Source organism: Frieseomelitta varia, unplaced genomic scaffold (genome assembly GCF_011392965.1).
Source record: "Frieseomelitta varia isolate USP_RPSP 00005682 unplaced genomic scaffold, Fvar_1.2 scaffold_1012, whole genome shotgun sequence".
NCBI lineage: Eukaryota > Metazoa > Arthropoda > Insecta > Hymenoptera > Apidae > Frieseomelitta > Frieseomelitta varia.
In genome coordinates, this window is record NW_025108654.1 from 70,948 (window position 1) to 83,730 (window position 12,783).

The window sequence follows — 12,783 nt, forward strand, 5'->3', positions numbered from 1 at the left end:
CATGTGATGGAGATGAACATAGTGACATCTTTCGGCATTTTCTACGAGCACAAGTTAATTTATTATTCAATCAAATATAAAAAATGAAATTTATTAAAATCTATTTGAATATTAAGCTTAATATTTTTATATTTCTAATAAATTAATAAATTGTATTTCTAGTAAACTAATATTCGCGTAGATCAGGTATGGGATATCTAACCTCACGTTTTGAGAAAGTTTTATTATCATTTTCAATATTACCGATAAAATAAAATTTTACTGCTACTATAGATGAAGTTACAGACTGTATCACTGCTAAATGATGAGTTTTTATAAAAAGATCAATTTTTTATTTGCAAAAAAGATTAATTAAGATGATTAATTTTTCTGATTCATTAATTAAAGAAAGGATAACTTCAGCTATTTTCTTGCATTCCATTTAACCTATCAAGAAAGATTTTATCAAATAATATAATTAATATAATATATAATAATTTATAATAGAAATTACAAATGTAATATAATTTAATTTTACATTTAATTTTGTCTTTTGGTTAACAGTAAATACATATGTATTTCCATACACACCAGTTCATGAAGTACATATTATAGTATATATTATAGTGTCATGAAGGTATTTAAATATTTACTTTTAAAATTATTGATAAAATTTCCAATTATTAATAATTTCCAATAATTTACAATTATGAATTGTTAAATTATATGCTTTTAATACAGTTAAAATATTCTCCCATAGATCAGAGTGGAATCCTATTGGTGTACGCTCGAATGCTGAATCCCCACCCCACCAAATTGCAACGCGAACCTGTTGCGCGGAGGATTAGTTTATTATTGAAAATCGAGGATTAAGATGTATTTTCTCACGCGTGATATTTATTAACCGTGTAATACTTTCATTGTTATCTTCCTTTCTCTCATCGATCAGACTCACTGTCGACTTTATTTAATTATCGTATGTTTTAATTTAATAATTTATTATTGGAATTTATAAGTAAATTATCTTTGTCTTTATTTAACTTTGCATCTTCAGTTGTTACATTTACCGGTAGTATGAACTTTCAAAATAATATTTGACTATAGTTATTATTTGATTGCTTTCTTTCTTCTATACATTTGATTTCTTGTATACATTTATTTGAAGGTTCTGATGTTCTTTTGTACAGATTACTAATTAATCGTAACGGAAATATTGGAGGAAAGACACGGAATACAAATGGACGGGATTCTGATTAATGATAAATCTGGTAACTTTTCAAAAAAGTATGATAATATTTAATTTATTTTAATAAAGACAGATATAGTTATACGTTTTATTAGATAATAACTTTTTAAAATAAATATTATTTTTGGGAAGGCATGCTACAGTTTAAACATGGTCTGCGCAGTGCGTCGTTTGTGCATTGCGCAGCTTTATTTGTCTGACAATGAAAGCGCGCCATATTTGGTTAATACGAGTATCTGAACAAATTCAGATGTTTGAATTTTTACAATTTTCGAGAAGAAAAATATTCTTTCTACACTTGCTGCATGATATAAAAATAAATATCTTTGAACCAAACAAACTCAGGATTGTTAAAATGGAAACTTCACTCTTTAAAATAAAATCAAGTTAATTGTACAATTTTTTTTTCACGAAATTATAACAATTTAAAGTATTGACAATTTTTCATCAAGTGTGAGAATATTTTCGTTCTCTTTTAAGAATCACATGAACTTTGTATACATTTGATTTAGACCGGAGTTTTTTATTTTTTATTCCAAGTTATTTCCTGCGAAACGTGCGATTACAGCGCCACTGCACGGTGAAATACACAATAAACTTCCTACGATTCTCGAACGTAATCGATATTTTTCAGGATCGATTTTTAAGCGGTAACCATGGCGGAAAGAAGCACGCCTCATCTGTGAAGAAGAAAGTATTATCCAGAAGAAATGTCATCAGCCAGAAAAAAATATTATCCAGAAGTTTTCAGGTAAAAATTTAAATCAATAGCTGTTAAGCTTGCGTTTGTGTTGTGAATTAAGATAAAACTTGCACTTTTGGTTTCAATTCATCTGCCAGATTACTAAAAAGTTTATAATTTTTACTACTAGTGTATAATTTTAACAATCCCCTAAAGTAAAATTGAATCAAATAATTATTGTACATAATTTTCAACTATTAAAGAAATAATGGCATATAAATATTTAAACAGAACACACTGTGCTAAAAATTATTTATAATTTTATACTAAAATTTAATTTCAATTTTAATCAATAGAAATATTGTAACCTTTTAATTGACTAACACACACACACACACATATATATATATATATATATGTATATGTATTTTATTATGTGCTTTTATACACACATTTCTTTTATAACATTTTTTACTTATTTGTTGATTCTTTAACTTCATACTGCGTAATTCTTAACAATTATAATAAATTTAACAATAATTATTTATTAGTTAAAATAATAATTTTACTGTGTAATATAATAAAATTTTTCATTTCTCAAATAAAGGCGCAGAAGGCCTTGAAGCTCGAAATTCAAAACAACAACACGAGCACAATGTTTATGTTCGTCTAATTGTTGTGTTTGTTCCCCATCCCCTACTGGTTTCTCAATGCAAGACGAGACGTGTCACGGAGAGAGTCATTCGGCTGTCGAGTTTCATAACAGCAATACGTATTACGTGGTATTAGGTTCGTAACTTTTTCTATTCTATCGTTGGCGTCGCTTCTTTGACACTCTTTTACTTCCATTTATACCTTATTAGTAGTATCATTTAATTAATATGCGTGTGACAAATCATTGAGCATCAAGATAACGAAATCGAGTGAGATTTTGAAGCTTTCCGTTCTGATTTTTCTTTAATCATTGACTTCACTCTTATAGTTACTGGTACTTTGTCTTGTACCCTTTTTAAATAGAATTTGAAGTTGATTATCGTTTTACTTTTATTATATTTGCCTTCATTAGACATATTTGTTCTAACTTTTCGTTTCTTTTTGTGCAGGTTATTCCTTGATTGCAGAGACAGCATAGAGATAGCATATTATTAATGAAAAATCTGATAAACTTTCACGGAAATTTGGTAACATTTTATTTATTTTAGATAATATTTGATATACAATTTATGTATATTTGAGATACAATTTATATGTTTCTCCGAATGCTGACGCGGAATTGAAATATTTCAAAGCAAGATTTCACACGTGTTTCTCGTGTTATTATTTCTAAAATATATTTAGCTGTGAAATTTTAATTTGTGTAAACATTTTCGAATACTTATAACACGCATGAAATGTTACTGTACATACAATATGTGATATATTATTAATGTATATACTACATACTCTAATAACGAACATTCAACATACAATTTTTACAGAATATTTTTGCAAATATTGAGAAATATTCTATAATTTTCAACTAATGATTTTTAATGATTTTCTAGAAAAATATTTTTCTAGCAATACTTTTTAAATAAATGTCCTTCCCTCTCTCCTAATCAGTTTTATTTTCAGAAAATATTTGTGACCGCGCGCAATGCGGTCGGTAGCGTCAGTGCTTGTTACGCAATATTTTAATATTTTTTTTTGAGCAAAATGGCTCTTAAGCTTAAATCAAATTAATTTATTTAAACTATAATTCGTGAAATTAGAGTCAGTGAGCTCGCCGATTGATACTTAAACGTGTGCGTTGATAGTCTTATTTTTCTTTTTTTATATTTCTTTATGACAAATATTCGCTTTCGGTACTAGAGTCAGTGCTCAAGAGGATAAGGCCTCTCCTTAGGAGGAGATCAAAATCGTAAGTAGTTTTATATATTGTATCTCAATTTATTCAATTTTTCAAATTTAACAATAAAATCATTAGTCCCAATTTTTTGTCATTATTAAAATTTAAATATTTACAAATAACATTGTGTCTTTAGAAACAAAATGTTTTATGTTTTTATGTTTTTTAAGAAATTTTTCATGGCGTTCCACCATCCTCAGTGGTATCTACTTGATGAGGATCTTCACGATAACTTTCTCTGCTCCAGTGCAGCATCAATACGATAACGTTCTTCACATCTGTCACGTGAGTCGCATGCATTTATGTTCCTCCGGTCGCTCAATCATGTCGTAGGACGAAAGGTCCGAATCGGCACGGGTGACTGGTTGTATACGTAGAATTTTTGATGAGCATAGTGACCGCGGGTATTTTTTATACTCGTGAGTAGTAATATTTTTTTCAGATTTTTTATGTATTAGATCAGGATAGGCCCTTCTGGCTACTGTATCGCGATTTCTTTTTCAGTGGCTCTTCTGGCTATTGTTTCAGATTTTGTTTATCAATATCTGTTCTATTTATTGTGTTAGGTTTTCTTTTGCAGTACTTCTCAGCACTCAACGCTTAAACTATAATTAAACTATAATTAAAGATAAATTGTCTTATATAGAATTGTAATTGTGGTTTAAGTGTTGATTTTGTAACGAAAAATAAACAAATGATTGATTAGAATTTTAAATATAAACAATACTTTTATTTTTTTATTCTTATGAAATACAATTTCATAAAAACTTTCTTATATTACATATACATTATTACATTGATTTTATTACTATTCATTGGAATATGGATCACACCAGTAGTAGTCTTTAACTGTACACAATAGGAATATCAAATTAAATGCATTTTATAAAATTCCAAAATATTCAGAGATACAAATGGTAGAACTTTTACATACTGCATTTAATCTTTAATACATAAGACTATTTCCCAATTCCTTAAATTATATCAATTAGATTTTTATTCGAAATAAATAGTAATCACTCTGGAAGTGTTAATGCTCGTAAAGAATCTTCAGGATAAGTCTCCAATATTGCAGTAGTTCCAAAATTAAATGGCACGGCAATACCTCCATCAAGGACTATTCCAGCATCATAACAGTGCGATATTACTGTTAGTTTATCACAAAATCCACGGGGATGTAGACACTTTGGCGTAGGCCACATGTCATTCACTATCAGATCTCTTATAGTATAACATAGTTTTAATTCCTCTAAAACACAAACGATTGTTTTATTAACAATTTTTTCGTTTACTTAATACAATATTATGCTTACCAGCATTGAAAGATAAGGTAGCATTGAAAGTAGAACATATTTGTTCAATCTCTTCATTACTAAATTCTTTCTTATTTAAAAGCCTCAGTATTTCTTTTACTACTTGTGGACTAACACTATTTATAGATCTATACCAAGATGTTGATCCTGTTCCTGTGCTAACACACAAGCCAGAACTTTTTACCAAATGATATTTTTCTTCATTATTTACATTTATAAGTAAGGTACTTGTCCTAGCAGAAAGTACTTCTGCTATAAATACCTGCATGTAGAAACATTAGATGTAAACATATAAATATTAAAAAATATATCATCCATTTGAATGGAACTTACTTCATTTAATGCCAACCAAGGCAAACGTCTTTCTTTTGGTAAAGCGTTTCTTGTTTCGCGTTCCAAATCTTGTACATAAAATCTGCAAAACATTTTCTTAATGTATGATATTTTTTCATTTATGTTGTACGGAAAATGTTTTAATTTATTACTTTTCTTCACCTACAACGCGACCCTTTTCGTGTGAGTGGAAAGGAGGCTCCCAAATATTATCTCCCTTTATAGTAGTACGAATTCTTCGTCTCATGACTACATTATAGTGACCAGCTTTTAACATTTCAAAAATTTCGGGTATTCTTGTTGTATATTTCGATGGTAACATAAGATATCCTTCGGACCTTTCCGGAAACGAATTGATGCCAATTATTGGTTTCTTGTTATCAAATATCATATTTGATGCCAATAGAAATGTGCCATCCCCACCAATAGGAAGAATTAAATCAGCCCAAGTAAAATTTGAACTGTCTAGATTTTCCCTTATAGAATATAAACATAACAATTAGAAGAAATTTAGCATTAGTTTAACAATTATTTAATTTAACAAAAATTCAGATAATAGAAATTATATATTTACCTATTTATTATTTTATATTCTATATTCATTTTCTTGAAAACTTCGATTACTTGATTTTTTACATGTTTGGTTGCCATATGACTAGCTATCATTGTATCATAATCAGAGCCTCTTTCCAGTAATTTTAATTTCAATTGTTCGTCATTCAAGTTTGGTTCTCGTAATTTTTCAAAATGATATCGTGACAATTTTGCCACAATAAGCACTCGCTTCGGTACGAAGCTCGATTCATTTCGTAAGAATAACCTAAGATTGTTGTAAACACTGTGTGGTTGTAAAAATTGCACAGCTTCTGAAAACGATACAAGGCGTAAATTAAATAACCAATTGATTTTTCAAGAACATTAAAATAAAAAATATTTTTAATAAATATCGAATTCTATCTATTATTTATATACGTTATTGTTCTATTTGTTCAACTTTATGTGTGCAAATTGCAAAATACGGAATTATGTTTTAATGTTCCGAGATCATTAGTTTACTGATTAATTAATCATTCAGTAACTCTAATGATTGAAATCATTCAAAAGAAGACATGTACATGCGAAAATTATGACTAGATTTGTTTTTTGTTTTGTGAATTTTCATTGGCGCTTGTTGATACTTCGTATAGTCTACGAATTTCAACGGAATTAAATGCTACTGACAATTGACTTACTGGCAGATCTTCGAAGATGATAGAAAGTCGTCATCGCATGCTGCTTAAAAAATTGATATACAAAATACGGCAAATAATAGTACAAAACAAAAAAATATTAAGTACTTTAAAGTGTCCTCTAACCTCTCTACCTGTAAGAACAGTAGATACTACACGTATATCAAATGCGATGTATATGTGTGTACTATGAACTTCCATTCATACTGAACCGTGACAAAAATAAATGTCGAGTGAGAAACTCGATATACGGCAATCGCGGGAAATACAAATGCGTTACTAAAGTTAGTAACTATAAAAAGTAAAAAGTTCAAAATGACATATTCAAGTAAAAATATGAACTAATAATATTTGAAATAATTGAGAGAAAAGATTTCACTGTACAGATACACGCTTCGCTTACACTTTATTAATTCATTTGCAATACATTAATTAAGTCTGTTTAAATAGCATCAAGGCTACCTAACGTACGCCTTCGTTTATACTATAGACAATCATCTAGCTTAAACACACACTCTTTCTGTCTTTCGATAAACTTTTTCTCGCTTTTTCATTCTCACTCTCACTCTTTCTCCGTTTCTTTCATTCTGTCTTCGCGTTCTCTTTTCTCATTTGCGCAGTTTTTCATTTCTCTTTAATCTGTTCCATTATCGATATCATTTATCGTTATTGTTATTACCATTGTCATTATCATTATACCATATAATATATCATAAGATCGACATTAAAAACTAAAATTCGTATAAAAAGCGTCGTTATTCATACTAACAATGTAACTGTACTATTTAAATAATAATTGAATCTTAAAAAATTATTTGTTCTTGTTGTTGTTGGTGGTGTGTCTGAATGTATGAGATGTCTAATGCATCGACTATAATACGAGGGTGCAATGCGTGCATAAAGTGATGTACACACGTGTTCACACATACATTTACGTCGACTTGCATTCTAAGAACATTCGATAAGATCGCGAAATGCCCCGACATTGCGCTCACGTATCAAACTACATAACGTTATGGTATATTTTATGTTATTTATTACTACGAAACTAACGAAAACTAACGATTGTCTCAAAGAATAAAAAAAAAAAAAAAACCAAGCCGTACGATTGATGATTGATTTGCAGAAATAAAAGAATGGACAAAAGTGTATTACAGTCATTTAATATAATCGTAGTATCTGCAAATCAAATGAATAAATAGTAACAAAAAAACACGCGCGTTTTTACTCGTTACGATCTTATCGTTATCGATCGTTCTTAGATTATGTCAGGACGACAATACATCCATTTCACGTAACCAGCTGCACCCTGCATATTTCGTTAATCATCATTTACGTTGTAATCGTTTTCACGCAGCATTTTATAATCTAGCTAATACTTTTACATACTACGAATGTTTAGCACATATCACTACGGCTGAACCACTTTTTTCTCTCTCTCTCTTTCTTTCTTTCTCTCTTTCTCTCGCTCGTTTTCTCTCTTTTTCTCTATTTCTCCTTTTTTCTTTTTCTATTCTCTCTTTAACCTTCGTCATTACATAACTATCCGCTATTACGAGCAATAATGTACATCAATTACATAAAAAACAAGATATCATTAATGTTCTTGTATTAATCGTTTTATCGTCGCGCGATGGTCACATTTGCGAAGGTACCGCGGCTTATTTAATAAATCCAAGACTTACTACCGACACCATCATTCATACGTAATTCTTACAACGCCCTGACGCACGATATCCGTTTCGAAACGTGTTTGGGTTTGTTGTTCATCATCTCGGGTACACTGCGTGTGAAATATTACATTACTACAATCTTATCGAGAAATCGAATATCGCTTAAAAAACTCACGTTATTATTACGAACAATCAAACTCGAGAGCCTGTTGGAACTCGACGCGGATAAAATTTTACGACGCTTACATTTCGCCAGTCTAATGCTACGCACCATGTAGGATAAAACTGCTTTAATTTGTTTACCAAAAAAAAAAAAAAAAAATGATTCGTTCATTGCCTTGTTTTAAAATTCGTAATTTCATCCTTCCTTCGTTAAAAGCAACTGCCATTCAACGTATGCATTTATTCTTGTTCACTAAGTTAAATGGAATTTTAATTTATATTGCTTTCACATATGATATTTGAATCCGATATCAGTTGAGTCACTGCAGTCACTAGTTTTAATCATGCAAATGGATTTATTAAAACGTACTTTAGTTAACAAAAACTGTCCGCATCAGACTTTAACGGTGTATGCTCTGAACGTTCATATATTTTATTTCATTCTATATCTTATATGTTTCTTGCAAATTATTCATCAAGGTTCATTTAACACAGATAAAGATTCACATTTCTTCTTTTTTTTTTTAAAGAATTCACGTCGAGGTATTAAGCTATTCTATATTTGCTTGCAAACATTCAATCAAGAAGCTTCATTTCCGTTCATTCATGATTCAAACATAAATAAATAAGGTAAAAAGCGCAAATTAGTAAAAAAAAAAAAAAAAAAAAAGAAGGGACAAAGAATCCGTGGAATGGCATTAACTCCGTCCTTAATTGGAAGATTGACTTTGTTCGTCATTCTGTTGTATATCTTACTGTACAGCAAATGTTACCCTTATCGTGCTGATGTTTTCGTGGGCAGAGGTGTTATGTGTGTGTTGTATGTTTCATGTGACGTGACTATCTATATAGTATACATATACACTATATTCATATTTATACATTTAAATTTATATTTATATTTATATATATTTATACCTCTTCTTTTCACATTCATTAATTTGCAAAATATTTCTTTTGCCGACACGTCGGCACTAAGCCTGTATAATACAATCGCAAATTACATTCTTGTTCGCTTAGGCAAAAATTTACTTGTTTTTTACTCGGTAAGTACAGTGACCATCTGCATTGTGTTTCATTTCTATTCGGGGAAGGGGAGGTTGGAGTCTTCGAATGAGTAGATGCGTCCCCATGATATACGGGTGTTGTTTAGTCGCGTCGAACTTAAGAAGCTCCGAATCACAAAATGTAATATATATCGTAAAATCTCTCTGTCACGGCTTCCGGTCACGATAAAGCTTCTCTCATTTACCCTACTTACAATCCTTATCTCGTTCGTTGAACGCAACTTGAGTTTCGTTCAACAATGGAACGTCTCGACGAATACAGAATTCTTGTAACACCGCGGTATTTTTTCTTTTTTTCATTTTTTTTTATTTTTATTTTTATTTTTATTTTTTTTTTTTGTCAAGTTCGTCGTTGATGCTACAGAAAGAAGAAGTATGAGCCGTTAAACACGTTCGCCACCATTAGATTACTTGGAGTATTAAAGTATATGTGTGATTAGAATGAGAGAAGCAGCCACGCGAGCGTCGATTACGGGCGAGTAATGAGCACGAGTAAGATTAGGAGAGACGAATGTGTAACACGCGCGTAATGCGACGCCTACGAAGATATACCCGCATTCGTGGACTTTTTATTACTTTGTTTTCTCGCTCTCTCTCGCTCTCGCTCTCTCTCTCTTTCTCTCTCTCTCTCTCTCTCTATTAGAATTAAAGTTGTTCAGTCGACCGCTAGAACGAGGCCGACGAAGCACGGAGAAGACAGGATTCGCCAATAGTTTTTCTTTGGACGATCCCGAATGATACTCTGTGACCGAAAGGTCTACCCTCTAGTAGTAGAAGTGGGCAAAACTGTTGCAGGTGTTGCGAGAACGAACCGAGCCTCAGCTATGCGTTTGTGGGTGTGGAGGTGGTACGCCAGTAATCTCGGTCCAACGCATTTCAAAGAAACTGCGCATTCCGTGTCCAGCCTTCCCCACGGGGCTGTCATCCTCGTTGAATACCTCGCAGTTGATGAACATCTGTCTGACATCGGCGCAAAACTCATCGCGAGACTTGTACCTGTATCGAGAAGCACTCTTTGGAACATATTCGGCAATTTTCCAATTTGTTTCGGATTGAAGCTGACGATCACGTTAGAGCTTTTTTTTGCTAGAGATCTTAGGTGAACTGTTTACTTTTTTTTTTTTTTTTTTTTTTAGTTTTTAGGGAAAGAGGCATTTCTAAATAGAGAGTACGTTCAATTAACTAGTAGTCGTTGGTACGCGTGTAACTTACACGGAGTCCTGCAATTTCTTCTTGATCGTACTGAGATCCATGGGTGTTTTAATAATTTTCTTGTAGGTAGGAAACTGTTTGGTGTTCACCGGCAAGAGGAACGGCCAGGCCTCGTCCTGTTGCTCCAACTGTTCGAGTAGCACCTTACAAGGAGCCAACTCTCGTTGTTGTTTCTTCGTGAGCGTCCTATTGTTTCCCTCCTTCCGTGGCGAGGCAGTTGGGGTTGCTGGTTCCGATGAACTGACGTCCTCTACGTGTGTGTTCGATGCCGTTGACGGCGTTGGACTGTGACGCAAAACAACAGAAATTATTTGCACGATTATCTTTCTCGTTTGCAGGAGATTTTTCCGTCATAAAAGCTTCTGGACGAATGCATTAAGATTCGAGCGTGTTTTTTCTGCTTGAGACGGGTACGTTGTTCTCGATGGAACATTTCGTCTTTCTGACTCTTTGTCTTTCATTTTTACTTGGTCTCGCATTTTTCTCTCTCGCCGTTTTTGTCCTTCTAGACTTTATTATTATTATTATTATTATTATTATTGTTATTATTATTATTATTATTATCATTATTATTATTATTATTAATGTTAATATTATTATTATTTATACATTTTCGAGTAATCATAGAACCTGAAGACAGCACTACCGTTACGACGAATTATCTAAGAAAATACCCATCCCATAGTCGATGATCGTAACACGCTGTACAAAGTACAGGGTGTCCCCCGACGAGTAGGGGCCTGACACGATAATATATGTTCACATGATAATATATTCACTTCGCTCGAACGAAGAAAAACCTACCTATCGACGATTGCTTTTCAGTTAATAGAAGAGCATTAACTACGATTAGTCTATCGTGGAACACCCTGTATGAAGTAAATTACTTCCTTACAACAATAATTCTCGTCGAGTATATACGATATGAGTCGGGGATGTAAGTCGGTATAATCGCATGAGAACAATGTATACTTTCCATGTTCGTTCGTTTTAAAGCAGTTTTTGTTTTTGATTCGTATTCGATCGGAAATTGTTTGTTCATCGTATGCGTTCGCTGAACAATGTTATAATTATTGAGTCACGGTTTCGTAGATGTTTTCCCTACTGTATACTTCGTATGAAACGTTGTTAAGTCAGCGAGTTGACAATGTTTGGTTGACAATGTTTTTTAACGTAATCACCTAGCTGGTGGATGTTCAGAACTTTCACTTTCTCTGGTGCCTCCTCCTTTGGTATGACTCCTTCGACTACTATTTCTCTTCTTTGGTTGTTTACTGTGGCAATTAGAACAATACCATTTTCCCCTTGGCATCTGAAAATATCAAGCTCGCGTGAATCAGGTGGATAAAAATATTTTATACTATTTTATATTCAAGGAGAACTTCAACTTGATGTTCCGTAAATGGTTGATGAAAGAGTTACTTACTTTTGGCATAACAGGATTGTGGCAGTCAGTGTGATAAGCCCGTGGACAGAGTTCACATAGCACTAAGTTTTTACCAACCCTCTTTCCACATACCAAACAGTTTCGCTCTCCTGTGGCTTTGTTCATGCATTCGTGACAATACCTAAGGCATTCACAGTTGTTCAATTACAAATGGAGTTCTTATTATTCGCTAGATGTTCTTGGTATTTTAATTCCTTACCAGTCACCATCAGGAATGTTTTCCATTTTTGGACGGAAACAATAAGTATGATAGCCGCGGTCACAACCATCACACAATAATAGTTTGTCTTCATTATCTCCGCTATGACAGAACTGACAATTCTGTAACAGAAAAAGAAAACTTTCCAATTTAAAGTGATAAGATCATTCGGGGTAAATTAATTTCAATGTCAGAGTATTTGTTATTCAAGCATTTAGAACCAAACCCCATCGATGCAACAAATGTTAATCAGCAAAAAAATATAGTAAATAAATGGGATAAATCAACATTCAGGAATATTTAATTAAAGAAATTAGCGTAAAGCATTTTAATCTTAATTCCGTGCATACCGA

General features: G+C 32.0%; 2 protein-coding genes across 5 annotated transcripts in view; both read right to left on the bottom strand.

Annotated features, from left to right (window-relative positions):
• Positions 1 to 4,553: 4,553 nt before the first annotated feature.
• Positions 4,554 to 6,867, bottom strand: LOC122535595 (NAD kinase 2, mitochondrial-like). Its single transcript, XM_043667312.1, has 6 exons — positions 6,674 to 6,867; positions 6,016 to 6,307; positions 5,594 to 5,917; positions 5,442 to 5,523; positions 5,109 to 5,370; positions 4,554 to 5,044 (listed from the first exon to the last, which is right to left on the bottom strand). Exons 1-6 carry the CDS (start codon positions 6,705 to 6,707, stop codon positions 4,812 to 4,814), a joined length of 1,227 nt encoding a protein of 408 aa, XP_043523247.1. The 5' UTR covers positions 6,708 to 6,867; the 3' UTR covers positions 4,554 to 4,811.
• A 176-nt stretch (positions 6,868 to 7,043) lies between these two features.
• The window catches only part of LOC122535407 (bromodomain adjacent to zinc finger domain protein 2B), a 93,345-nt gene continuing 87,605 nt past the window's right edge, over positions 7,044 to 12,783 (bottom strand). For all 4 annotated transcript variants that reach the window (XM_043667116.1, XM_043667044.1, XM_043666962.1 and 1 more), the window contains 5 exons: positions 12,431 to 12,552; positions 12,211 to 12,352; positions 11,966 to 12,096; positions 10,785 to 11,069; positions 7,044 to 10,568 (listed from right to left, as the gene is read on the bottom strand). In XM_043667116.1, coding sequence (XP_043523051.1) covers positions 10,391 to 10,568; positions 10,785 to 11,069; positions 11,966 to 12,096; positions 12,211 to 12,352; positions 12,431 to 12,552 — 858 coding nt within the window. In that variant the 3' untranslated portion in view covers positions 7,044 to 10,390. The remainder of the gene's footprint in view (positions 10,569 to 10,784; positions 11,070 to 11,965; positions 12,097 to 12,210; positions 12,353 to 12,430; positions 12,553 to 12,783) is intronic.